A 27724-nucleotide genomic window follows, 5' to 3' on the forward strand; every position below is an offset into this window, starting at 1 on the left:
GAATGTGCCTACAATCTCAGCTGCTCAGGAGGCCCAGCAGAGCAATCACAAGTCTGAAACTGGCCCGGATAACACTGCAATACTAAAAGACTGGGGTGTAGGTCAGTGGTAGAATCCATGCTTAGCATGCTCAATGCCCTGGGCTCAAGCCCAGCACAGAAACCAGAACCAAACAAGACTCTTAACAGATATGAAAGAAAGCCAATATAAATGAGACATCATAAAATGAGAGCCAGAAAGAATTTATGTTGTAAATATGTCCTCTTGTGACAGAAAGTCAGTGAAATTCCAATGGAGGAAAATGCCAGTAAAGTTTCTTCTTGAATATGACCAACCTTATTCTAAAAATTTATTTATTTTGGAGGGGGAAAAAAAAGGCCAAACAAGTGAGCACACTCTGAACAGCAGCAATCTGAGGTTTGATCATATTGGGTAACTACTATAAAAGTTTCAGTCATTTGGCTGGTGAGACAGCTTAGCATTAAGCCCTGAGCCTGGTGACTTGCTTGAACCCTGGAATCCATGTAACAGTAGAAGGAGAGAATCCCTCCACAAGCTTGTCCTCTGACCTCTGCCACACAGAAAAAAATGTCTTTTTAAAGTTACAGTACTTAAAACAGAGATGTCAGGACGGGACAGATGGCTCAGCTGTTAAGAGCACTTACCTCTTTCATAGAATCTGAGTTCAGTTCCAAGCACTCACTTGGAGGCTCACAACCATCTGTAACTCTAATTCTGGGGGATCTAATGCCCTCTTCTGACCTCCATGGGCACCACACACGCAGTGGTACACAGACATATACACAGACACAATAACTGTACAAATAAAATTATCTTTTCAAGCCAGGCGGTGGTGGCTCATGCCTTTGATCCCAGTACTCAGGAGGCAGAGACAGGTGGATCTCTATGAGTTCGAGGCCAGCCTGGTTTACAAAGTGAGTTCCAGTACAGCCAGGGCTACACAGATAAACCCTGTCTTGAAAAACCACACACACACACACACACACACACACACACACACACACACACACTTGTTTTTCCAAAGGGGGGGGCAGTATCTCAGACTTACTATAAGAGGAGTATGGAGACTATGTACACACAGTAGGATACAACCCCACATGAGCTACTGACACAATCTACAGGGGTAGTGTTGACTTCCATGGTTCTAGTCTTTTCTATCGAACTATTCCCATACAGCTATCAGAATGAACTGTCTAAAACAGGTAGATTATTATTTTATTTACTTTTTGAGAAAGGGTCTTTCTATGGAACCCTGGCTGTCCTGGAAAGCTTTTATATAAACCAGGCCAGTCTTGAACTCAGAAACCCACCTGCTTTCCCTCCTATGTGCTGGTATTAAAGATGTGCTACCATACCCTTTTAAAAAAGATTTGATTTTTTTGAGACATGGTCTCCCTATGTAGCCCGGTTTGTCCTAGAACTCACTTTGTATATCAGGCTGGCCTCAAAATCAACTGCCGGTGCTGAGATTAAATGTGTATGCCCCCATGACCAGCTTCAATTTTAGTTTTGTGTCTATGTGTGTGCCATGGGTGGAATAGTAAGTACATCTAGTTCTGGTGCATGTATAGGCCAGAGGAGGGTGTTGAATCCTTAGGAGCTGGAGAAATAGGCTGTATTAAGCCTCCTGAAGTTTGTGCTGGGAATCAAACTCAGGTCCCTCACAAGAGTAGTAAGTCCTCTTAACTGCTGAGCCATCTCTCCAGCACCCCCTCTTTTTAAAAATTTCTTAAATAGTGGCTTGGGGCCAGACAGATGGCTCAGTGGGTAAAGGCACTTGATGCCAAGTCTGACGACCTGAATTCAATTCCAGGGAGTCCTAAAGTGGAAGGAGAGAACTGATGCCTGTAGGCTGTCTTCTGAGGACCATCTGTGGGCCATGCACGCAGGCTCCTCTCTCCACAGATAATGTAATAGATTAAGAATTTGATGAAATAATGTTTCTTGAAATCAGTTGAAGCTATTTCAAATGACACACACACACACAAAGCGACTGGGCAGCCTGGGCGTAATGTTTTAGAGCAGAGCTGGGCCACAGGGCCTTGGCTCCTTCATGTTAAAGTCTCAGTCACTCAGTGTCTATTTGTAAAATGGAAATAGTGTCGTCTTAAGGGATGGCTGAGGACAATTAATTGAGTCACTACCACCAAAACAAAACCCTTTTTCTTTTTCTCGCTTCTCCCTTCTCCTTGAACTGAGGATGTAGTTGGGATAAGCTATTTGCACAAGTGCAAGGCTTATGTAGTAGGGCCTAGAAGAATCATTCCTGCTCCCTATGTAGTTTTCTTTCTTCAAGCCCAGATCAAAAGAAAACCTACTTAGAGCCTTCTTTTAAGGAAAGCATTTGAAAAGAGAATGCTCTTCTCGATTTCCTGACCACTGTGCTTTCTCCATTTTACTGATAGTTTTCACTATACTGAATTAAGCACTACAACACTACTTTCTTGCTTCCTCCCCCAATATTTACTTTATTTTATGTGCATTTGGTATGGTGTCAGAGTCCCTGGAACTGGAGTTAGACAGTTGTGAACTGCCATGTGGGTGTTAGGAATCGAACCTGGGTTCTCTGGGAGAACAGCCAGTACTCTTAACTGCTGAGTCATCTCTCCAGCCCCAAGGCAGTGTAATGCAGATTTTTTTTGTTTTGTTTTGTTTTTCAAGACAGGGTTCAGTTTCTCTATATTTTTTGGCTGTCCTGGAACTCGTGCTGTAGACTAGGCTGTCCTCGACCTCACAAAGACCCACCTGCCTCTACCTCCCAAGTACTGGGGGGCGTGCACCACCACACCCAACTTACTTTCTTGCTTTTTACAACAGAGACCAATTTAAAATGGCAAGTTGGATTCAGAGGAAAGAAAGACAAAAGAAGTACTGACTGTCAAGTGAATGCCTATATCCTTTATTAGAAAAAGATTTGGGAGGCTGGGTGTCTAGCATGTTTGAGACCTTGAGCTCAAACCTAAGAACTGGAAAAAAAAAAAAAAGACAGATTTCTGGTCCCAAATTTTTATGCCCTATTGGAAATGATCAAGAAAATATAAATATTAAATATTAATATTAGAGGACACACTGCCTACTGTCTTGCAAATAAATACAGGCTTTGATGCAAATCTTGAAACAAATGTGCATATAATTCAATTCTAATAATTGTAGTGTAAAACATTAATAAGACAAAGGGGCAGGAGAGATGTCTCAGTGGTTCTCTCATTACATGCTCTTCCAGAGGGCAAGAGTTCAGTTCCCAGCACTGTTACAGGGGTTCACAACTGGATATAGCTCCAGTTCCAGGTAACCTGACATTCTTTTGGTCTTTGTGGGCACCAGGAATACATGCGGTGCACATACATGCATATAGGCAAAACACCCATAAAATAAGTCTTAAAAAAAAATAGAAAGTACTCCTTCTTTGGAGCCTCCCCACTCTCAGGATTCTTTCTCACTTTTCCTTAATAAATCTACATTAGCACTTTTTCAAACCCAACAACTTCCCCAAATTCAGCCAATTGCATAAATCAATCCTGATAAGAGTTATCTAGAATAAGGTCTAGCATAAATATATACTAAATACATACTAAGTAAATAAAAAGGAATGTTTAAATGGCGATTTCTGTGAAAGATCTGTAATTTAAAAGTGAACTGGAATGACACACAACTACATGGGAAAAGAGGTCATGGGCAATTTTGAAAATCAACTTTATTGAGGTATAATTTGATATATCATAAAATTCATCCACTGTATGTATACAGTTTAAGTTGTGCAATCATCATCATACTTAAGTGTCATTTTTTTTCTTGTTTTGTACCATAACACAAGTCTTATTTTTGAAGTGTTCTCTTAATGAAACTGGGTGGAGATGAACTCTAAAATTAAGTAGTTTCTACCTAGTCACCTGAGGTAACTTCCAATCTGACTATATATATTTTTTTGTAGCACACAATGAATTTCAAAGTAGCAGGAACAGTTTTTGCTGTTTTTAGGAAAGAAACTTGGTGGGCTGGGCAGACAGCACACAGCTCAGATTGTTTGGTGCACGATTATATTTGATCCTTCTGTAAATAGATGGTTCCTCCGGATAAAAGGTCAGGTACATCCATCGGCTCTCATCTGTAATCCCCGTACTGGGGCAGCTAGACTGCAGTGAGATTGTCTTAAAAAGACAAAGCACTTTTAAAAAGACAAAGCACTCAGTACAGTCGCAGTTCCCAAAGGAACGTGCAGGTACTGAATGGAACCAACGAAGAGCAACCGCTTTTCTGCTCCTCAGTTTGGCTGGGGAAGAGTGGGATTCGCTCGGGGTTCTACAACCTGTCTGGGAAGCCGGCTGTTTCTGTCCAAGCCAGCGACGAGCACAAGAAAAGGACCCTGGGTGTATTCACCTAGCTATACCTAAAGAAAACCTTTCGGGAAGAAGTAATTGAGATCGGTTAGTTCCCTAACCCGCCTCCTACCTGCGGAGAAGCAGAGCAAGAACACCCGCTGCCCGAGGCGGGCCAAGCCTAGCACCGTGGGAGCAAAGAACATGGCTTCATCGTCCGGGTGTGCGATCACCAGAAGGGCCCGGCTTCCGGCTCCCGGCAGGCCCGCCTGCTCCGGAGACCTCATTCGTTCCGCCGAGTTCCGAACCCGGAGGAAGCCCCATGTCAGGACAGCCACCGCCACCGCACACAAGAGACCCACTACTTCCATGCCGGGTAAGTGACACCGCGCCTGCGCAGAAGGGAAGGTTGGGGGGGTGGACTCGGGCTCCTGCGGGAAAACTGAACCCGCTGCAACTGCGTTCCGTGCTTAAGTGCTCCGTGGCTGGACACCGGCGAGATTCGTGGGCTCACGTAGAAACTCCCACCCATACTGCGCCCTGGCGTCTTTGACATAGCCGTGGCCAATCCCGGTATCTGCTGCAGTTACAGGGCTAAGCCGGAAGAACTCTGTGCGGTCTGGTATCGGTTCCTACCGTTCAGTGTGCTTAAAAGGAAGCATTTTAAAATCATTTTGAGATAGCGTCTCGCAGTGTGTACCCCGGGGGCCCCTGAATTCACTATGAAGACCATACTGGTCTCGAATTTGCAAAGATCCTCATTCCTCTGCCTCCCGAGCTGGGACTTCAGGCGTGTCACAGCACGCCGGCCGAAACGGGAGCCTCAGAAAGTAAACTTCACCGTTTGGTAGGAAGAGTTCCCTCGTTTCAACTCCCTTCCTAACCCACTTCTTAACGACCCAAGATATCGTATACACAGCCCGCTACCCGGGTAAAAGTTTTCCGGAGCGGGTCACACTTTGTTCGAGGAAAAGTGAGCCGCTAGGAGGAAACGTCATTTCTCTAGAAGAGTGAAGGTCAGAGTGCGGTCAGGGGGCCCCTCAAGTCTCCGAAGAGGTAGCGATTAAGGAGCCAAGCCGCGGAGAATGCCTAGCCCGCCATTCCGGTGAAGCTTGGTGTGAAATTAACGTGCATCCTTGGCCACGTGGACTCGGGCTTCTCTCTCCGACTGGGAGAGAACAACCGCTCCGGCGGCGCGCAGGGGTCGCAAGGTTAGCCTCGCACCGGGCGCCTGGTCCTTTCCCACGCCCGAGGGGGAAGGCCCCGGGCACGCGGGAGCGGCAGCTCGCGGTGGCGCTCCAGGCAGAGTGCGCGATGGCGGACGCGGCGGGTCGGGCCCGAGGCAGCGCTGCCGGAGCGGGTGTGAGTGTGAGGGACAACCTGAAAGGAACCGGCGCGGCACCCACGACCCAGGAAGCGAGGCCGAGGTAAGCCCGGCGCTCCGCCCGGGGAGGGAGTCGTCTCCCCAACCCTCCGGAAGGAGGAGGAGCCCGCGTCGGAGCCGCCTCAGCGCGGCCGCCCGGCCTGAGGGGGAGGGAGAGGGGTTGAGGCAAGATGGCGGCTAAGGTGGCGAAGCTGCGGCGGCGGCCGGAGTGAGCGCCCAGCTCGCCGTGCCGAGCGAGGGGCCGGGCGGAGGGCCGCGCGCCGGGGGCCGCGCCCCGCTCGTCCGGCCGTGGGGCGCGCCGGCTCCCACACTCCGCCAGCTCCGGGTGAGTAGGCCAGGTGCCTGCAGCCCCGGCCTCGGGGCCCTGTTCGCTCGGGAGCTTCCGAGGGCTTCCAGGGCGCCAGTGCCGGAGGCGGCTTCTCGGCCGGGCCGGGGGCGTCGCGAACTGCGCTGGGTTGGGAGCCGTCCGAGCCGCCGGTCTCTTCCTCCCGGCCACCCAGGGGCGAGTCGGGCGCGGCGGGGAGTTCGGGCTAAGGCGAGTGGAGGCTCCTGGAGTTTGGAGGAAGAATGGCCTCAGGCGGGCAGACGTCGGCCTGAGGTATCTGCCCTGTGGGGAGGGGGCGTGTGGTGCCTGCGGAGCTGGATGAGGGGGTGCGGGGATGGAGGGCCCCCGGGTGGGGCCGGCGCAGGTGACCCGCCGAGGCCCACTCTCAGGGAGAGTTGGTGGCTGCCTGGCGAGCGTGGAAGGGGTTAAGGAGGGTGACAGCGATGGACAAGTGTGTGAAGAGCAAACTAGTTCACCTTTCTAACTGGCCCACTTGAGGTATAATGGCGAAGGGTTGGTAGCGGTGCGGATGCAAAGAGCAGCACCCTCTGCCTCCTGCCGTTTGTTATTGGTGTTTTCTTGTGCCAAGTGGGAGCGTGCACCCTCTTTTTTTGGGGGGGGGGGAAGACAACGACGACCGCGATTTGAGAAACTAATTGAGAAAGCAACCTTAACGGAAAGGACACTGTTCTTAGAATTAGTGCGGACCAGGGATGTATGAAAAGAAGTGGATGGAAAGAAATGATGGCTCTGAAGAGCATTGGCCAGGTCGTATGCCACGGTGCCTGTTCAACAGTTAACAGAGTAGCGCTGTGGGTAATTTTAATCTTTGGGATTAGTAGATTCACCTGCATCAGATTTGCGACCCTAATTATATCCTCTGATATTTGAAATTTACATTCCTTGTGTGTGCACCCTGGTGAGAGCATGAGGAGAGGCAGAAAGGGGCTGTCTGCAAAGAGCCACAGGCCTGGGATTTAAAAATGCCTGCCCATTCGTTCATTTGTTCCAGGGTATCTTCATGAACAGTTTCTGCTGATTCTGAGTCACATGGAATAGCTGGTGGATTAACGGAGAAGCTGATGTTTTAAATTAATTAATTTAGTTTGTTTTGAGACCGTTTAAGTCTCTAGGACTTGCTGGCCATGTAACTGGTGCAGGAATTGCATGCTTGCACCACCATACCTGGCATACTGTTTAGTTTTTAGTATTTTGGGGAAATGTTTTAGTATATCCTCATAAGTTTATTGGATGAGCTAGTTCACATTTAGCTATGGGTAAGAATTACAGAAAAAATAAAGCTAACTTACTAAAGAGAAATCTTATTTTCTTATTCTTTTAAAATTCGGTGGCAGTTAGCCGGGTGGTGGTGGTGCACACCTTTAATCCCAGCACTCGGGAGGCAGAGGCAGGTGATCTCTGTGAGTTCGAGGCCAGCTTGGTCTACAAGAGCTAGTTCCGGGACAGGAACCAAAGCTACAGAGAAACCCTATCTCAAAAAAAAAAAAAAAATCCGGTGACAGTTTAGTGTATTTTAATATTTATTGCTTCCAGTTGCTTTGTCTTAGGTGCACCTGTTAATGAAAAATCAAAGTGTGTTTGCATGTATATGTTTATACATATCTAGAAAGTGATTACCTGCCATACCAAAACACTTCTCTCTTAGAAAAGACTCGCCATATGTTGTAATACTTGTCCCGAGGTACTCTAATACTAAGAATCACGGTGGTCCCTGCCATTAGCTGGCGTTTAGGCATGTTCAACCTTTCCGTGCTTCAGTTTCCTCATCTGTAATATGAGAAAAACCTGACCACACAGCTTTCGTGGTTGTGAGGCTAGACTGAGTTAGTAGTTAAGAAATTGAACAGGAGCTGCAGCCCAGTTGGTAGAGAGCTCAGCTAACATGCCTGTAGCCCCAGGTTTGATTTCCCCAGCACCACATAAAAGCAGACACTTGCCCACTTAGGAGCCGGAGGCAGGAAGATTACAAGTTCAAGGTTGTCCACAGCTAGATTACAAATTCAAGCTTGTCCACAGCTATATATTGAAGCCAATTTGGGATTTTTATGACCCTGTTTTTAAAAAAAAAGTTATAAAATTATTTTGTTTTTTGTTTTTTTTTGTTTTTTTTTTTTTGGTTTTTCGAGACAGGGTTTCTCTGTGGTTTTGGAGTCTGTCCTGGAACTAGCTCTTGTAGACCAGGCTGGTCTCGAACTCACAGAGATCTGCCTGCCTCTGCCTCCCGAGTGCTGGGATTAAAGGCGTGCGCCACCACCGCCCGGCAACTAAAATTATTTTAAACAGATGAAAAGGATTGTGTTTCTGTGAGATAGAAATGGTTTATCTGCTAATCTCTCATGGTGCAGTTAGAAAAAATATTCACATTACAACATATTCATATTACAACATCAGAATATACCTGTTGCTAATATATTTATATAGCTATGATTCTCTCTCATGAATTTAAAAAAGAATATATTGCCTGGCATGGTGATCTTAATGATAATTACAGATCTGAATTTGAGGCCAGACCTGTCTACATAGTGAGTTTCAGGCCAGAAAAGGTTGAGAGATGGTGTCTCAAAAAAGGAAGAGGAGGAGTAGATAATACATAATTGTTTTTGTTTTTGTTTTTCGAGACAGGGTTTCTCTGTGGTTTTGGAGTCTGTCCTGGAACTAGCTCTTGAAGACCAGGCTGGTCTCGACCTCACAGAGATCCGCCTGTCTCTGTTGTTGTTTTTCAAGACAGGGTCTCTCTATGTAGCTTTGGAGCCTTTCCTGCAACTCGTTTGTAAACCAGGCTGGCCTCAAACTCACAGATCCTCCTGCCTCTGCCTCCTGAGTGCTGGGATTAAAGGCGCGGGGACAGCATTGCCTGGTCTAGGTGGCATTGGGAAAAAAAAGTAACCTTGGGACTGGAGAGCTCAGACTGGGTGGTTAAGAGTGCTTTTTGTGTTTGTAGAAGCCCTCATTTGGTTCCCAGCACCCATATGCCAGCACACAGCTAGCTATCTGTAACTCCGGTTCTAATGGATCTAATGCCCTCTTGGCCTCCAAGGGCACCAAGTACACACGTGGTGCGCATATATACATGTAGGCAAACACTCATGTGCATAAAAATGAATAAATACATAGTGAACTGGAAATGCTGGATTTTCCTCAAGATAAAGAAAAAAAATGAAGTGCTGGAAGTTAACTTGTTTCTTTGAGTTTAATTGAATAGGAATTTGTTGCAAGGCCAGGCAAGTTTAGATCATTCTTTTTAAAGCACTTAATATTTACTTATGGATTTATTTACTTATTTATAGTGAAACAATGAATTCTTTGCTATTGTCACTTGTTTTGTCCTTTGAAAGTCCAGGGATTGATGTAGATGAATATCAGGCTGTTGTTATTTATGTGCCCCCCTTTGTGTTTGTGTTTTTATTACTCAGTTTTCATCTATCTTAGTTGTAATTTCATATTTTTTATTGGAACTTGGAAATGACACTGTTCTTATGTAGTTAGTTACCTCTTGCTGTTGTTTTTTACATATTAAAAAGTACCTTTATTTACTGTGAATGTGAATGTCTGTATGCCCATGGACATGTGTGGGGTGGTCAGGACAGCTTTTAGAATTTTGTTCTACTGTATGGTTGGCAGTCTTGATTGTAAATGCCTTTACCTGTTAAGCCATCTCACCAGCTGCTACCTGTTTTGAGAGGGTATATGTTGCCTAGTCTGGCCGCCTAGAAGTGAACTCACGTGATTCTTATTCTTCCTAAGTAGCTGGAGCTACAGGTGGGCACCATAGCACCAGGCCTCATCTGTTCTTTTGGTTCACTTGTTATATTAGAGTATGATGTAAAAGTAAGTAGTAAAGGTCCATCAGGATTTATTAAGAACAGACGTATTTTAGATCAGAGACTTGTATTTCAGTCGTTCACTTGTTTAGTGTGAAGCACTTTTATGTTTAATTCTATGAAGGCATAAATAATAGCTTTTAAATAATTTTTTTTAGTTTAAATGAATTATAGGCACAGGTAACTAAGTTGTCAGTGCAATTGATATTTTGCTCTTGTGTTTGAGGATGCAAAAAGTAATTTTGATGCTAAGAGGATGGTTCTTGGTTCTTTCTCTATCAGGCCTCCTTAGGAATGTTGAAAAACTGAAAAACTGCTGTGGTGTAGCAGTAACTATGTGGATCATCTGTTTTTTATTTTGGTATTTTTGTGGTCTTGTTTTTTTCTTGAACATTTATTCTGTTCAATAGCCATTTATGCTAACCCAGGAGCTCCTGTGGTCAAAATGTTACTTGCATAGTCTTTAGATACAACCTGTCCCCTCCACCCACTTGAATCTGAAAGTCAGAGACATAACAAAAACACTGTCTGTGCAGTTCTTCAGTTTAATTCCATACTGCTGTTAATTTTCATTTAGTTGTGCTTTCAAAACAGATTGGTTAAAATAAATTGCAGACCAGGCTGTGGTGGCGCACGCCTTTAATCCCAGTACTCTGGAGGGCAGAGGCAGGCGAATCCTTGTGAGTTAGTTCAAGGCCAGCGTGGTCCACAGGAGCTAGTTCCAGGACAGCTAGGACTGTTATACAGGGAAACCCTGTCTCAAAAAAACCAAAAATAAAATAAAAAATAAAATAAATTGCTTACAATTTGTAGAATTCTACAACAAACATCCTTACATAGATCCAGCCTTGTTTTATATTTGAATGTTTTGAGACCTTGAGTAACTAAGAATGAAATGATCTGCCTAAATTGTTGCTATTGGGTAGAAACAAGAGCTACATTTCTGACATCTAATGTGATGTTTATTATATATACCATAATATCCGTGGAGCATTTCAGTTTGATGATGGACTCTTACTTAAAACAAAGTTTGGCTTGGTTGGAAAATGAGAGATCACTTCAAATGTTCAGTGTAATTACTAATTTTAAAATATTTCATAGCATCAAATTTCTGCAATGAATATATGGTTTAAAGAAAATGGTACTGATATAATTGTCATTGGGAAATACTTAGTTAAGTTTTTCTCTGTTCTGATGAATATTTTATTTTATTTTTTTGAGACAGAATTTCACTGTGTAGCTCTGGCTCTGTAGAATAGACTGGCCTTGAACCCAAAGAGGTCCTCTTTCCTCTGCCTCCCGAGTGCTGCGATTAAAGGCATGAGCCATCACTGCCCAGTGAAATTTTTAATTTTAAAACTTTAATTTTAGTGTGTTGTGTTGCTTGCATGTATGTTTGTGTACCACATGCATGCCTGGTGTTGAGTGGAATCCAGAAGAGGCCATTGGATCTGGAGTTACAGATGATTGTGAGCTGCCATGTGGGTGGGAATTAAACCTAGGTCGTCTAGAAGAGTGGCAAGTGCTCTTAAATACAGAGCCATCTCTAACTCACATTAAACAATTATTATATCTTTATAAAGCAGGATCTTGCTGATCAGGCTGGGTTCAATCTTGGAATCCTTTTGCTGGAATTGCAGTCACATGGCACCAGACCCAGTTGATTTTACAATGAGAAGCACATTTGTGATTAGTTTTTAGTTGCCTGTTGTTTCTCATCCACCCCCTCCCTGTGCTGTGGAAAAGGGCCTTTTTGACCCCGAGCATGTTGCGCAAGTATCCTATCACTAAACTGTGTCCCCAGCCCTGCAATATTTCTACAAATACTCTTGCCATAAAATTTATTTTAAAGGAAAAATTGTATTCTATCTCTCCTTCTCTCTTCCTTCTCCTCCATTTTCTTCTTTTGAGACAGGGTGTCTGTATAGTCTTGGCTATCATGGAGTTCACCATGTAGACCTGGCTGGTGGCCTCATAGAGATCCTCCTGCCTTTGCCTCCAGAGTGCTGAGATTAAAGGTATGCACCTCCTTGCTGTGCTGTATTAAACTCTCTTTAAGTTCATAATCTTTGCATAAATACTGAAGCATGGCATTTTTGCTTATTTATAACATCTGAGCTATTAAGTCTACTTATTTTCACATTTCATTATGAGTTTTTTTCAGATTGGGTGTGGTGGCTGACCCTTGTAATCCTCTGGAGGCAGAGGCAGGGGGATCACAATAATCCAAGGGAGTCCATTCCACATAGTGAGTTCTAGGCCAGGCAGGACTATGTAGCAAGATCCTGTCTCAATTTCCTTCCACACCCCACCGCTGAAAAGAAAAAAAAAGGTGTATTTTTTATCCCTTAAACTGATATCTTTTGTGGGTTGTTCTTATCCTACCTTTCTTCCCCAAACCTACTACATGAATTGTGTTTTTCAGGGATTTGGTGATGTAAAACCAGTAGGTCTCCCTTCTGTTTCTTTTTCTCTAATGAGTATGTTTTTGTTATGGAGATAATTTTTAATTTTTTGTTACTGGGATTGTTTGTTTTTGAGACAGAGTCCTGAGAGACTGGATTTGACTCATTCTGTAGCTCAGGCTCTTTCTGAGGATGTGGTGCTGGGATTGCAGGCAGGCGCTTCTATGCCTGGTGTGGAAGTTGTTCATGGAGTCATAATGTGAATACAGAGGTGCTTGTCTGTCTTGTCTCCTTTACCCTGTTAGACCCTATGGGCCTGTGCATATGTGAGCTTTAAAAGAATTCTTCCTTTGGGCTGGAGAGATGGCTCAGCCATTAAGAACATTGGCTGCTCTTTCAGAGGACTTGTTTTCAATTCCCAGCACCCACATGGCTCTTACACTGTCTGTAACTCTAGTTCTAGGGTATCCAACAACTTTCACACAGACATACATGCAGGCAAAACACCAACGCACATACAAATAAATAATTTAAAAAATTGTATTAAAAAATTCTTCTTCTTTACCTCATTCCTGGAGTAGTTTGTTGCATATCTAAGAAATAAAGAGCCTGTGAGCTAGCTTTAGTGTGTTTGCTATAGAAGAGGTCTCATACAGTACATGGCAATTTAGAAGTGTATTCATGTCATTGAAATAGCAGTGAATTATCAAATCATTTCTTTTTTTAGTTTTCGAGACGGGGGTTTCTCCGTAGCTTTTTTTTGATTCCGGTCCTGGAACTAGCTCTCTAGCTCTTGTAGACCAGGCTGTCCTTGAACTCACAGAGATCCTCCTGCCTCTGCCTCTGGGATTAAAGGCATGCGCCACCACCGCCTGACTCAAATAATTTCTTTTAGGAAAAAAAAGTTCTGCCATTTTATTGTGATTTTTGTGAGGATGGGAAAATAAGCATGGAGATTGGGTTGTCTGTGATAGCATTTTAGTTCTAGGTGGTGTCAGATGCAAGAATGCTGTAACAGGTATGCAGGGAAGGAAGTTTGGGAGTAATTTTGGTGCTAGGAAAAGAATATATCATTTGGAATATAGAAATTTGGAGTGCTTATTTTATAGGGCTGTAATGTAATATGGAAATAAATCCAAGTATGTTAGTCTGAAACAAAGGGAAAAGTCAAGGCTGCCAAACTATTTTGAGATCCTCAATGTGTGTACTTGAAATGTAGACTGTTTGCCTCTGTGTGTGTGTGTGTGTGTGTGTGTGTCTGTGTGTCTGTGTATCTGTGTATCTGCAGTATGGCAGTAGGAGTAAAACCTCGGACCTTGCTCACAGTAGGCAAGTACTGTACCACTGCCTGTCTGCTAAACTTAGCTCTAGGATATATTGTAGATTTCTTTTTTTTTCCCTGAGACAAAGCTTTGCTATGTTGCTCAGGCTGACGTTGAATTTCTGAGTTAAAATGATCCTGTCAGCCTCCTGACTAGCTGGGACTTGGGCACACACCATAATGCCAGGTTAGGCTTTGAAATTGCTATGAGGACATCAACATGACTGTGGACTACCCTTTTCCTCATGCGGTTGTTTAACTGCCAGACTGTTTTGACATTTTTGCTTTCATACACAGGTCAGATTCAGAACAATCTGTTTTTAGGCAGTTTATTCATCTTGGCAATAACATAGGTAACATAATTTTGAACATGTTTGAAGTAATAATAATTTCTTTGACTTCCTATTCAAAGATATTTACCTTTGTTTTATTTTAATTTTTATTTTTTGTGTGTATGTGTATGGACAAGTGAGTGAACATGCCACGGTGCATATGTGTAGGTCAGAGCATGACTTTTGGAGTCAGTTCTTGGCTTCCACTTGTGTTTGTGTTTAGATTGAACTTAGGTCTGCAGGCTTGTAATAGCAAGCACCTTTTTCACTGAACTGTCACACAGCCCTATATTGTGTGTGTGTCTATTCCCATTCCATTCTGTAGCACAAGCTGGCCTGGAACTATGTAGACCTCTTACTTGGTATTGATTATGGAATTACAGGAGTAAGCTACCATGCTCATCTATATTGCTTTTGACATGTTTGGAATGAAACTTGTGGGGTGTCCTGTATAGAGGATTGTCATGTGATTCATGCCAATCTAAACTGGGATACCCTGCCTCAAAAAAAGTGGGGGTGGGTGGGGCTAGAGAGATGGCTCAATGGATAGGGAGCACTACCTCTTCTTCCAAAGGACCCTAGTGTAGTTTCCAGCACCCATGTGGCAGCTCACAATTGTCTGTAACTCCAGTTCCAGAGGATCCCATGCCCTTTTCTGGGCATGCATGCGCTGTACCCATACACGTAATAAATTAAAATTTTTATATTTAAGATATTTTTAAAAGAAATATTTAGAACATTTACAAAATTTGTGCTTTCTAATAGTAAAATAAACATGGTTATGTCAAATGTAGTATACACACTCCTGAGGGAAAAGAGAGAATTGAAAATGGATAGAGTTCTACTTCTACAATAAGAAACTACCAAGCAGTGTGTGGTGACTCATGCCCTCAGCCCAGCTCTAGGGAAGCAGAAGAAGATTAGGAGTTCAAGAGCAACTTTGGCTTCAAGTAACCCTGAGGCCATCATGGACTGTGTGAGAGACTCTATATCAAAAACAAATCCATGAAAACCTTTAGAAGGAAGGAGTGTTGAGTGAGGGGGAAGATTGTTATTGCATACCTTTTAGTATCTTTAAAAGACAGAAGTCTCACATTTTAATTGGATTTTTTTTATAGTTTCCTTTTTTATTTTTTTGCTTTTTTGAGATAGGGATAGAAATAGCTCTGGCTGTCCCGGAACTCACTTTGTAGACCAGGCTGGCCTCAAATTCATTAGAGATCCACTTGCCTCTGCTCCTGAGTGCTAAGTATTAAAGTGTGCACCTCCTCAGCTTGACTTCCTTTCCTTTTCCTTTTTTTAAACTTGTAAATCTTTGATTTTTTTTTTGGCATAGAATATATTTGAGGGAATATATGTAATTGTGTGTAATTTTTCCCTAAACAGTCAATTGTTAACCCCGAAATTCTCCAGGAAAAACAGCTGTATACCATTTTGGCCAAACTTAAGCAAGCTTTTATTAAATTTAAAATACTGACCAAGATGGAATTTGATCAAGACCGCCATTTGGAAACTTTCTAGCTGTGTGGCTATGACACACATGTTGGCCTGGTTTTTATGTACAAAACCCATAGCCATTGTACTGTCCCATAAGGCTTGGTTGTTATTTTCCAAGAACTACAACTCCCACAATCCCAGGAAGTTGCCTGGTTTTTGGGCAGGTGGAGCTTATGGGTTAACTTAGGGTTTAATACAGTTTATTGAATGAGCTGTTTGTTTTTGCTCAGTACTGGTTAGAATTGTATTATAACTTACTAAATTTATTTTATTTACTTAATATGTTTGAGACTTTGATTTGTCCAATTGTTTTTTCAGTCTGTTACAGTTTCCTTTGTATTACTATTGCAGTTATGATTTTAACTGGTAGGGTTAGTCAACTATAGTTCCTTATTGTGTTGACTTCAGACTTTGATGTTCTGGTCTGTGAATTCTTTAGATGAACATCAAATTTTGTTGAGTTCAAAAAGAAATCTTGGAGTTGGAAAAGAGTTTTGTGGGTAAGAGTGCCTGCTACCCAAGTCTCTGGCTCCTTGTTCAAATCCAGAGTACTCATGTAGAAGTTAGGTAACCCCAGCACTGCGGGTGGGGAGACGGTGTTCCTGGGGCCTTATTAGTCAGCCACTCTAGCCAAAAAGGCTGTCTCTAGGTTCTGTGAGAGACCTTGTCTCAAAAGATAAGGTGGAGAGTGAATGAGAAAAAGACCTGATATTAATTTCTGGCCTCCACACACTCAGGCACTGAATATTGAGTGGGAATTCAGAAATCATAGATTAATTTTGGGAAAATTGACATCTTCACATTCTGTCTTTGTGTTCAAATAATTTTTAAGTTCCGCAGTAGATTTTTCAGAATTTGCTTCAAATACGTCTTATACTTAAATATTTATTTCTTTTTAAAAGATTTTTTTATTTATTATGTATACAGGTTCTGGCTGCATGTGTGTCTGCATGTCAGAAGTGGGCACCAGATCTCATTATAGATGGTTGTTGAGCCACCATGTGATTCCTTGGACTTGAACTCAGGACGTTTGGAAGAACAGCCAGAGCTCTTAAACTCTGAGCCATCTCTCTAGCTCCCCATATTTATTTCTTATTCCAAAGTGTACTAGGGAATTAGGGGAATTTTAATTATAGTGGAGAATAAGAATTTAATTAAACTTACCCATTTCAGATAATGATAAAGGAACACAGAAAAAGCTCTCTGAGTGAGAGTAATTGGTAAGAGCTGACCCTGTAGAATGATACGAAAAGCTTCTGTAGGAGGTGACTAAGGATGAGTCAGTTGCAGGAATGGGCTAGGACAAGCATTCTTGAGAAGTGTAAAGAAGGACCAAGGCCTGAGGCTAGGTAGGACTGAGCCACTCAATGAGAAGTGGAGAGCAAGCTGGAGTTGTTTGGATTGAGTAATTGCCTAATCAAGTAGTACTTGCAGGCCACATCACAAAGTAGTTTGTAGAAAGCATTGAGAAATGATATATGTTCTGACTCAATTTTTTTGAATATAGTTATAAGATTTTTTAAAATTTTTTTTAATTTTTTTAAATTTTTTTTTTTTTTTTTACAGCAAGAGATCAGGAGGGTGAGAGTTGTGGTGGAGAGGCCTGGGAGGCCTTTGAGTGTATGTGGAAAGATGAAGATTGGCTCTAGCTGATGGAGTGTTACTGAGAACTGGGTCCTTTTATTTGTTGGTGGCCGTGGGAACAAAACATAGTAGTCTGTGCCCTTACAGATGTCTGATGATTTGATTTTTGTTTTCTACTTGTAGAACTAAGTAAATACCATTTAAAGTAAAATACCTCTCACTCTCCATTTTATTTTTTATATACCTTTGTTTATATAGTCTTAGCTTGATTAGTAACTTATGATTGCCTTTATTAGTGGAGCAAAAGAAAGGGGAGGTCAAGAACTACTTTTTAAGGCTCTGACTTGGAAATAACTTAGCCTTTCTACAACTTTAGATGTAACAGTATAATCAGAATTTGAAGGTGAGTTTATGCACCCAGAGCCTTAGTACACTGTGGTATATAATGTTTAAAAGAAGAGGCGACTCATTCTTCCCCTTAGATATTGTTTGTTAATTCACTCCAGCATTGGAAGTTAAATCTTGTTGTTTTTTAAAAAGTATATAATATTTATTATAAATATTTAAAAAATACTATGTGCATTGGTGTTTTGCCTGCAGGTAAGACTGTATGAGAGTGTTAGATTACCTTAGAAACTGGAGTTAAAGATAGTTGTGAATTGCCATGTGGGTGCTGGGAACTGAACCCTGGTTCTTTGGAAGAGCAGCTAGTGCTCGTAACTGCTCAGCCATCTTTCCAGTCCCTAAATCCTGATCTTAATACAGAATCCTTTTTTTGTGTTTATCAAGGAGAGAATTAGCAAATAGCGATCTGTTTAGTTTTGACATTTCTTCTTTTCTCTATTGAGTTTATCTTTAAAAAGCTGTCTGTCAGTCTATATATGTATGTATGTATGTATGTGTAACACCCAATTTTGTGTTACACCCTCAGTACAGTTCGCGCTCCACTGTACCGAATGGGAGTCGAGCAAGGGCCTGGAGATTGAAAGAACACACACTTAGAGACCAGGGTCATTCGAAAGAAGATCAGCCGAATGCCAGTTTATTCAGAATTGGGGGAGTCCTTATCTACCTAACTGCTGTACAAGGATCTTTGCCCAGGCAGGTGGGAAATTACCATATTAACAATGGAGACAATGCCCTGCAGCTAATCACCAGGCGGGGCAGGGAGAGCACAGAAACACACAGGAAGCTTAGTTAGCTGACCATAAACTGTCCCCGCCAATGCACCCCAGGAATAAGGGCAGACCAGGGCCCTACAGGTATGTATGTATGTATGTATGTATGTATGTATGTATGATGTATGTATGTATGTATGTATGTATGTATGTATGTGTGTGTGTGTCTGTCTGTCTATCTATCTATCTATCTATCTATCTATCTATCTATCTATCTATCTATCTATCTATCTATCTATCATCTATCTAGTTGTTTGTTTTGACAAGGCCTCATTTTGCAGTCTTGACTGGGCTGGAATTCTCTAAATAGACCAGGTTGGCATTGAACTCACAGAGGTCTTCTTTCTTCTACACCCTGCACTGGCCTAAAGGTATGTGCTACCTTAACCTGGCTCTTTTGTTCTTATAGTTAATTGTTTTTTGTTTGTTTGTTTGTTTAATTTCAGAGGAGTAGCTCAGTGTAATATATCCACACCACACCGTAGTCAGTTTCACAGTTACTATTTAGTGCTGCTGTCTTGGGAATATGCTTTTCACTTTATGAATAGAGGGAGCTCTGTTTCTCTTTTACTTATGAATTCTTTTTTGAATGCTTACTGTAAGTCCACCAGTTAATTATATACTTACTAAAGTTTTTCTTTTAGTATTATACTTTCTGGAGGCTAGAGTAATTTATCTTGATTTTCTTTTTAGCTTCCATTCGTCTATCTGTCTTTTATTTATTTTATTTTGTGTATGTGTACCTGCCCACAGAGGTCAGAAGAGACATTAAATTCCCTGGAACTGGAGTTACAAATGTTTGTGATCTGCCATTTGGGTGTGGGAACAGAGCTCTGGTCCTCTGCAAGAGCAATAAATGCTCTAATTGATGAGCCATTTCTCTATCCTTCAGTGTTTTGTTTTTGAAAGAAATATTTATTTACTTATATGTTTGTATATGTATGTATGTGCCTGTGCATGTCTCGGCACAGGCATCTGAGTTTATAGGACAACTTTCAGGAGAGTGTTCCTTCCTTCCACCATGTGTGTCTCAGGATATAACTTCAGACACCAGGCTTAGTAGCAAGTACTGCCAAGCCATCTAGCCTGCCACATTTATCTGTCTTCTAAGTAAGAGAATGCTATAAAAAAGTATGTCGTGTGTGACTTTTTTTTTTATCAATAATGCTTTATAAGAGAAAATTCATTCTAGTATTGAATGTTCAAATTACAGAATTTGCTTAGATGATTTTTACTTTTCTCTTCTGGAATCCAGATTTCCACATGTTGGCTTTCTTTAAACCAGTCCCAGTCTGGAGAGTTTTAGTTTGAAACTGGTCCTTTTTAGTCTGCCTAACATTCTTTTGAGATTAGGCTAGAATCTTGGGCCATTCTGTGTGAATCAGTAAAACTCCAATAGTTTATGTAGTTTTTTTAAAAACCATTCCACAGAGGACATTCTTCTATTTCGTATGTATGTATGTATGTATGTATGTATGTATGTATGTATGTATGTATGTATGTATATATGCACATGTATTTTCTTTAAATCATGTTTTATTATTTTATCAGTTAAAAATTGAACTATAGAGGCTGGCAAGATGACTCAGCAGTTAAGATCACTTGTTGCTCTTGCAGAAGACCTGGGCTTGATTCCCAGCACCTACATGGTGGATTATAACAATCTGTAGCTCAGTTTCCAGGGGGTTTGATGTCTTTTTTAAGCCTCCACAGGCACCAGACATGGAGACAGAACACTCATACACATAAAATAGAATAATCTAAAAAAATTCAAGATAGAGCTGCATACTTTATAGGATCTGTTTTCCCCATTGTGAAATGTCTTCTTTTTCCACTGTGCCCCTTGGTAGATTCACTCTTATCTGAAGAGTCATCTGCAGATTTGCCACAGAGAAGTATATTTTTAGATATTTTTTCGAGATAGCGTAGGCCACCTTGAAAACCTGTCCAAGTACATTTTGGTTATGCAAAGACTATAGGCTAAAAGCCAAAGAATTCCTGGTGAGAAGAGGATTAAGCTTTTCTTTTTGGCAGATTGTATTTGAAATTTTGTTGTTTCAGGTTGTGCGCGCGTGTGCATGTGTGTGTGTGTATGTGTGTGTGTGTGTGTGTGTATGTGTGTGTTCTGAAAAGATTCAAACAGGTCTCTAAGTAGACCAATTTCATTCTGCCATTTTTTTTTGCTTTTTTAAAAGATTGATTTATTAAATATATATACACACAGTGTTCTGCCTGCATGTATCCCTGCGCACCAGAAGAGGTAGCCAGGTCTCATCACAGATGGCTGTGAGCCTCCATGTGGTTGCTGGGAATTGAACTCGGGACTTCTGGAAGGGCAGTCAGATAAGAAGTGCTCTTCTCATAACAGTGATACTGAGTTCTAACATTATTTTCAGCCTGAAGCATTGTGTGTGTTGAAATTTCTATGAGGTAGTTGCTTATAAAATCTTGGTTTCTTTTTAACATTTCCTTTTAATTTTGGACATAGGGTCTCATGTAGCCCATGTTGTCCTGAGAGGTGCTCTGACAGCCAAGGCTTACCTTACCCTGAACTTCAGATCTTCCTGTCTTCACTTTCTGACTGGTGGGACTACAAGGGTGCACTCTGGCACCCTGCTTGAGCAGGTTTCTTTAAAAGGTCACAGAACTTGTACATTTCCTGAGTCAAGCATACTGAATTATTGGGTTTTGTCCTAAGAACTGAATTTACAGCTTATGGGATACCTCAGGAGGTAAAGGCATTTGCCACCAGGCCTGACAACCCGAGTTTAATCCCTACAGCACAAATGATGGAAAGAGAGAACCTACTCCCACAGATTTCCCTCAGCCATGCACTCACCCACATACGCACACATTCATACACAGTAAATAAATTTAAAAATAATTTTAAAAGGAACTGAATTTATAGTTTGGTATTGGCATTAAAAGTGCCATATTTCCTTTTAGCTTTAGCTTTAAATTGGATTGTTTTATTTCAGTTGGTTTTGAACTGCAAGATACTTACTTTGTAGAGGTATCTTGATGCCCTGGGACTGGAGTAGTAGTAGACGGAAAGATGGAACGTTAGAGTGCCTGAAAAGAGAGATTCTTGACTGGCACATTCTTACTGAGTCAGAGATTTGCCTTCTTATCTTTTGCTTCTAGATAAGATGTTTGAGAAAAGTTTACTAGTTGGAAGCAGAAGGTCCTTGAACTCACAGAGATCTGCTTGCCTCTGCCTCCCGAGTGCTGAGATTATAGGAGTGTGCCACCACTGCCCAGCTATTAGTTTGAGTGTCTATTGCTGTGAAGAGACATTATGTTCACGGCAACTCCTATAAAGGAAAACGTTTAAACATTTGGAACTGGCTTACAGTTTCAGAGGTTTAGTCTATTATCATCTTGGTAGGATATGGCAGCATGCAGGTAGACGTGGTGATGGAGAAGGAGCTGAGTCTACATCTTGATTCACAGGCAGCAGACAGAGAGACTGTACTGGGCTTAGTTTGAGCTTATGAGACCTCAAAGCCTGTCCCCACAGTGACACACTTTCTCCAATGCCACACCTCGTAATAGTGCCACTCCCTATGATGGGTCAGACATTCAAACACCCGAAGTCTATGCAGGTCATACCTATTTAAACCACAACAGATGTCAAACTTCACTAAAATTAAAACCTAAAACTACTACTTCAGAACATTCTGAAGTATTATTGACAAATGAGGAAAACAAACAAACCAGTCAATTTACAGTGATATTGAATGTAGGTGACGGATGGTGAACATTACAATGTAAATTAAAACAACAAACCAAAACCTCCCTTATACCACGTGGATTACTCGCATTTCCACTTTTGCTCTTAGTTGTTCTTTGTTATAGGGGTCTTTGTATGTAGCTCAGACTGTCCTCAAACTCATAACCCTCTTACTTTTTTTTCCCTAAGGGCTGGGGTTAATAGGCATGTACCACCATACCTGGTTTATCACATGCCTTTGTCTGTCTGTCTGTCTGTCTGTCTGTCTGTCTGTCTGTCTCTCTCTTTTGACAGGGTTTCTCTATGTAGCCCTGACTGTCCTGGAACTCAGTCTTTAGATCAGGCTGGCCTTGAACTCACAGAGATTGGCTTCTTCTGCCTCCCAAGTGCTGGGATTAAAAGTGTGCTCCACCACTGCCCAACTTCATTTGGATTTCTGACCTGTTAGGCCACTGCTAGGAAAATAATTTGAATGAACATGGGCTAACATTTTGTTTTTGCATTTTATATATATGTGTGTGTGTGTATATATATATATATGTGTGTGTGTGTGTGTGTGTGTGTGTGTGTGTATACACACACTGGGCATGGTGATGTAAATGTTTAATCCCAGCACTTGAGAGGCAGAGGCAGGTAGATTTCTGTGAGTTCAGGGCCAGAATGGTTTGCAGAGCAAGTTCCAGGACAGCCAGGGCTGTTACATAGAGAAACATTGTCTTGAAAAAAAAAAAGGAAAGAAATAGACACACACACACACACACACACACACACACTTTATGTACATATGTACATCAAATAATCTGAATTAGGGGCTCGGAGGTAGATTACATAAACATTTCTTAGGGCTGCAGATGAGAATTACTTAGAAAACCTTCAGAAAAATACTCATGAAGTCATATAATGAAATGTTTTATAGAAGGGAAATACTTTGTGAATTGTGGATGACTACCAAGATATACTAAATAATAAGAGCAAGATAAAGCACAGTGCATGTGTAGTATGTGAACATGTAATTGCGCTTAAAGTGCTTAGAGCTTCTAAAGGACATTCTACTTTTGGTTGCTTTCTGGGATTACAGCTATGTAGCATATGGAGCACAAGGATGTGAGATGATTTTTAAATTTTGTAATCTTCGGTACTTTTAAAAACTCCTGAGCCAAGCTAGGCAGTGTCTTTAATCCTAGCACTTGGGAGAGGCAGGCCTCTGAATTCAAGGCCAGCCTGGTCTACAAGATCCAGTTCCAGGACAGGCTCCAAAGCTACAGAGAAACTCTGTCTCGAAAATAAAAACAAAACAAAAACAAATAAAAAAACAAAAAAAAGAAAGAAAGGAAGGAAGGATTTCTCTGTGTAACAGCTCTAGTTATCCTAGAACTTGTTCTATAGATCAATCTGGCCTCTAACTCAGAACTCAGAGATCCTTCTTCCTTTGCTTCCTGAGTGTTGGGACTAAAGGTGTGTGCCACTATACCTGGCTACTTGGCTGCTCTTGTAGAGGACCCAGGTTTAGTTCCTGCGGTGGCTTATGACCCCAGTTCTAGGGGATTCGACACCACACTCAGACTTCCTCCTGCGTGTGCGCCACATACATACATTCAGCCTAAACACCCAAACATATGAAGGAAGGAAATTAAAAAAATGTGCAGAGAGCAGTATAACCAATTGTTGTCTGCGTATTGTTGGTGTTTAAAAAGCAATATTTTATTTTTTTCTTCTGCTTTAAAAACTTTTTAAAAAACATTTATTTGTGTGTGCACATGTGCATGAATATGTTCTGTAGTATGTCTGTGAAAGTAAGACAAAGTCTCTACCTTTCTACCGTGTGTCTTCCTGGTGATGGAACTCAGGTCACCATGCTGTGCCACAGCTGCTGCTATCTGCTGAACTATCTTGCCAGTTCTGTAGTTTTTGAAGACACTGTTATAGATGGTGTGCCTTCCTTCCTGAGATGTAATTATTATCCCTGAGTTGCTGCTTTTTAAATTTAATATGCATTATAAACCATAAATATTTTGTTTTTAGTATATGCTAATATTCGATGAAATGTCAGCAGAGTTGTGTCTGTTCTGAAATATGAACCTGTAGCTTTCTGTAACTCCTGTACAGTTCCTTATTATATGAGCACACTGCAGGATATTACCTGGAATTGAGTTTCTTACTGTGGTGCTGCAGTAAATGCCCTCTGATGTCAGTGCATTTTTTCAGAATATTCACTTAATTGCTAAAGAGTAACATTCACCAAGTGTTTTATTGGGATGATTCACTATCAATGAGAGAAGAAACATAGTTGTGCCTTTTTTTTTTTTTTTTTTTTTGGTTTTTCGAGACAGGGTTTCTCTGTGGCTTTGGAGCCTGTCCTGGAACTAGCTCTGTAGACCAGGCTGGTCTCAAACTCACAGAGATCCGCCTGCCTCTGCCTCCCGAGTGCTGGGATTAAAGGCGTGCGCCACCATCGCCCGGCTTTAGTTGTGCCTTTTTTTTTGGGAAAAGAAAACCTCTGAATGTTTAAGAAGATGAATGTTAGCTGGGCCTGGTGGCGCATGCCTTTAATCCCAACACTTAGGGATGCAGAGGAAGGTGGATCGCTTCAAGTTTGAGGCTAGATTGGCCTACAGAGCAAGTTCCAGGACAGAACCCTGTTTTAGAGGAAGGATGAGGATAAATATTAAAGAAAAAGCCTAAAACTTGAAGTCTAATCTTTTTAGAATTTAGGAATGGAGAACATCTTTAAAAAGTTGGAACAAGCATTCCAGAACAAATAATTGCCACATAAAGATGGACGTGATTAATATTCTCTCTCTCTTAGACATGGGGGGGGGAAGGAAGAGAGGGAGAAAGGAAGGAGAGAGAGGAAGGTGAGAAAGTGCCCTTAATTTCTCCAGACAACTTGCCAAACGCACTTGCTTACTCTGCTCTCTCCTAGCCTCATCTCTGCTCTACCCTCACGCTTGTGTGATTCCATTTATGTAGATTGTGGCTGTTTTATAAACTAGGGCCTGGGACATTCCAGCTTAGACTGACTTTATGGTAGCCCTTGCCCATTCTGTTCACCTGTTTATTATCTTATTTATAGCACTTTATTATAAATACTGTAGTTTCTACTCTCCGGTGATTGTTTCTTACTGTCTTGTATCCCCTCACAGTAAGGTAGTATGCCATGGTCATTCTGTGTCAGTATAGGTATACAGAGGTGTGTAGAAAATAGGACATATTACCGTTAATTTTAAAACTTTTTTTATGACATGAAATGTTAAATAGAAATATTATACATAAATCATACATAAAATTGTGAATATATGTAATGCTATTGAATCATTTACTTAAAAATAGTTAAAACAGCAACTTTTCTATTTAATATATTATAACATGGTTAGAAAACAAAATTAGCTCCCCTTATCCCTTTTCATTGTATCATGACATTTGGGTTGTTGCCAAGGTTATAATAAATGTTGTCAGCATTATAATAAAAATCTACTTAGCCGAATTAAGTAAAGGAGAACTTTTCATAAGGACAAGGAAAATCACATGCAACTCATGAACATTGACCCTGGATAGAAAAGGCAAAAGTCAAGCTGTTTCTGCACTGTCTCAGGGGCTGTAATGTCCTTTGTATATCCATCATAGTCTGTATAGAGGAAAAGACGCATTGTTTGCCAAACTTTAATAACTTCTTTTAAGTAAATATATGAGAGAGCTTTGACTGGCCGTTGTGGTTTTGTTTGTATATCTGTATTTATCATTTATTAGAAGGACATTTCATGTTTTATTACTTATGAATTTTCTTTTACCATCCTGTGTAGGTTGTTTCCTAGAAACATGGTTGTTTGTTGGACTTGATCTCACAGCCAAGTGAGGACGTCTTTACTGATAATGTCAAGTTCAGGATACCCTCCCAACCAAGGAGCTTTCAGCACAGAGCAAAGTCGTTATCCTTCACATTCTGTCCAGTATACTTTTCCCAGCACCAGGCACCAGCAGGTAAGGCATATTAGCTGTCAAGATGCATATATAATTTATGGTTTCCAACTTTCCTATGTAATATATTTATTGGCTAGTAATTGGCTTGTTATTTTTATTATTATTTTTGAATGGCAAGAATCATGTAAGAATCATTCATAGCCAGGTGTAGTGGAATGTGTCTCTAATTCCAGCACTTGAGGACCAGAGGCTGGAGGATGGGAATTCAATGCCAGCCTTGCTTATATAGCAAATTTGAAGCCAACCAGGGGCAAATGAAGCTTCATCTAAAAAATACACACACACACACACACACACACACACACACACACACACACACACACACCATATATATGCATGTTTTATATTTACATTTATGTCTCCAAAAATTATATGTTTAACACACACACACACTCATCTATCTATAAAGGAGCCAAAGTTTGAGAATTAATTAGCTGTCTTTTCTTTGGGGGATTTATTTTTGTTTGTTTTCTTTTGTTTCTGTTTTGAGACAAGGTTTCTCTGTGTAGCAATGACTATCCTGGAACTCCCTCTGTAGACGAGACTGGCCTTGAACTCAGAGTCCCTGCTGCTTTTGCCTCCCAAGTGCTGGGATTAAAGGCATGTGCCACCACTGCCCACTTAATTACCTATATTCTTACTGCAGTTTTCTGCTAGATTTCAAAGATTGAATGTCCCTCTTAATTTTCTTACATTCATTCATTTATTTATTAATTATTTTGTATGTGCGCTTGCTCTGGCATACATGTGCAGATCAGAGGACTGGAGTCAGTTATCTCTTCCTACCATGTTTGTTCCAGGGATTGATCTCAGTTTGTCAGGCTTGGCTATATAGTGCCTTCATCTGGTGAACCATGTTACTAGCCCTATCTCTCTGATTTTGAATTAAGAATTATTCACAGGAAAGAGTAAGTTGTCCTCAGTTTCTAGGATAACACTATATTTGCATTCCATGTTCTGGTTGAGTTTTAAACTGGCTAGATAATTTGACCTCTGCTTAGTTTTAGCATAAACACCTCTACTTTAAGGATATGTGATAAAGTTTCTATGAGTAACTTAACCTTTTCAAAAATGAAATATGAGGTAGAACTCTCAGCTTATTGGACGAAAGCTAGTAATGTAAAAAATTTAAAGAAAAATACAGAAAGAATGTTGGGTTTGGTGGCATCTGCCTGCTTTAGAACTCAGCAAGTGGAAGCAGGTGTATTTCAGGTTCAAGGATAGGATGGACTACATAGACAGTCTCTATCACAAAAGTAAACAAAAGAAAACAAGAAATGTTTCTTAGGATTTCTATTGCTAAGATAAAACACTATGACCATAAGCAACATGAAGAAGAAAGAGTTTATTTCTTCTTAACAACTGTCAGGTCATGCTTGATCAGTGAGGGAAGTGAGGATAGAGACCGGAGGCAGAACTAAAGCAGAAGCCTGGAGAAATGCTGCTGTTTATGGACTTGATCTTGATGGTGTGCTTAGCTTACTCTCTTATGCACCCCAGGACTGCCTACCACAGTACTGAGCCCTTCCTCATCAATTTTTCAGTTAAGACAATGCTCCATAGGGCCATTTTCTCAATTGAGGTTCCTTCTTCCCAATGATTTTAGGTTGTGTCAAGTTGACGTAAAACTAGATAGCACAAATGAAGTGCTCACCTTAGTGAATAAGAAAGCAAATTTATCAATCAGATACAGTTGAGTATTTCTGAGGACTCCTTTGAAATATGGTTCTGATTTGGAATGAGCATGGATATTAATGTTTTTGCAGAAAAACATTAATGTACTTGCATGTTTTTGTTGATGCTCTTGT

The 27724-nt window shown here is 41.3% G+C and overlaps 2 protein-coding genes across 40 annotated transcripts in view; one reads left to right on the forward strand and one right to left on the reverse strand.

Annotated features, from left to right (window-relative positions):
* Pigl (phosphatidylinositol glycan anchor biosynthesis class L) overlaps nucleotides 1-5599 on the reverse strand; it is a 63233-nt gene extending 57634 nt beyond the window's left edge. For 4 of the 7 annotated variants that reach the window (XM_075992223.1, XM_075992227.1, XM_075992221.1 and 1 more), the window contains exon 1: nucleotides 4471-5568. In XM_075992223.1, the coding sequence (XP_075848338.1) occupies nucleotides 4471-4708 (238 nt within the window). In that variant the 5' untranslated portion in view covers nucleotides 4709-5568. Of the gene's footprint in view, nucleotides 1-4470 lie in introns of all 7 variants that reach the window. The other 3 variants (XM_075992226.1, XM_075992224.1, XM_075992225.1) reach the window with 3 other exon arrangements.
* The window catches only part of Ncor1 (nuclear receptor corepressor 1), a 151501-nt gene continuing 128471 nt past the window's right edge, over nucleotides 4695-27724 (forward strand). For 30 of the 33 annotated variants that reach the window (XM_075992174.1, XM_075992182.1, XM_075992186.1 and 27 more), the window contains exons 1-2: nucleotides 5853-6046; nucleotides 25739-25916. In XM_075992174.1, coding sequence (XP_075848289.1) covers nucleotides 25809-25916 — 108 coding nt within the window. In that variant the 5' untranslated portion in view covers nucleotides 5853-6046; nucleotides 25739-25808. Of the gene's footprint in view, nucleotides 4714-5629; nucleotides 5765-5852; nucleotides 6047-6097; nucleotides 6320-25738; nucleotides 25917-27724 lie in introns of those variants that run through there. The other 3 variants (XM_075992178.1, XM_075992177.1, XM_075992175.1) reach the window with 3 other exon arrangements.

Source organism: Microtus pennsylvanicus, chromosome 11 (genome assembly GCF_037038515.1).
Source record: "Microtus pennsylvanicus isolate mMicPen1 chromosome 11, mMicPen1.hap1, whole genome shotgun sequence".
NCBI classification, from domain to species: domain Eukaryota; kingdom Metazoa; phylum Chordata; class Mammalia; order Rodentia; family Cricetidae; genus Microtus; species Microtus pennsylvanicus.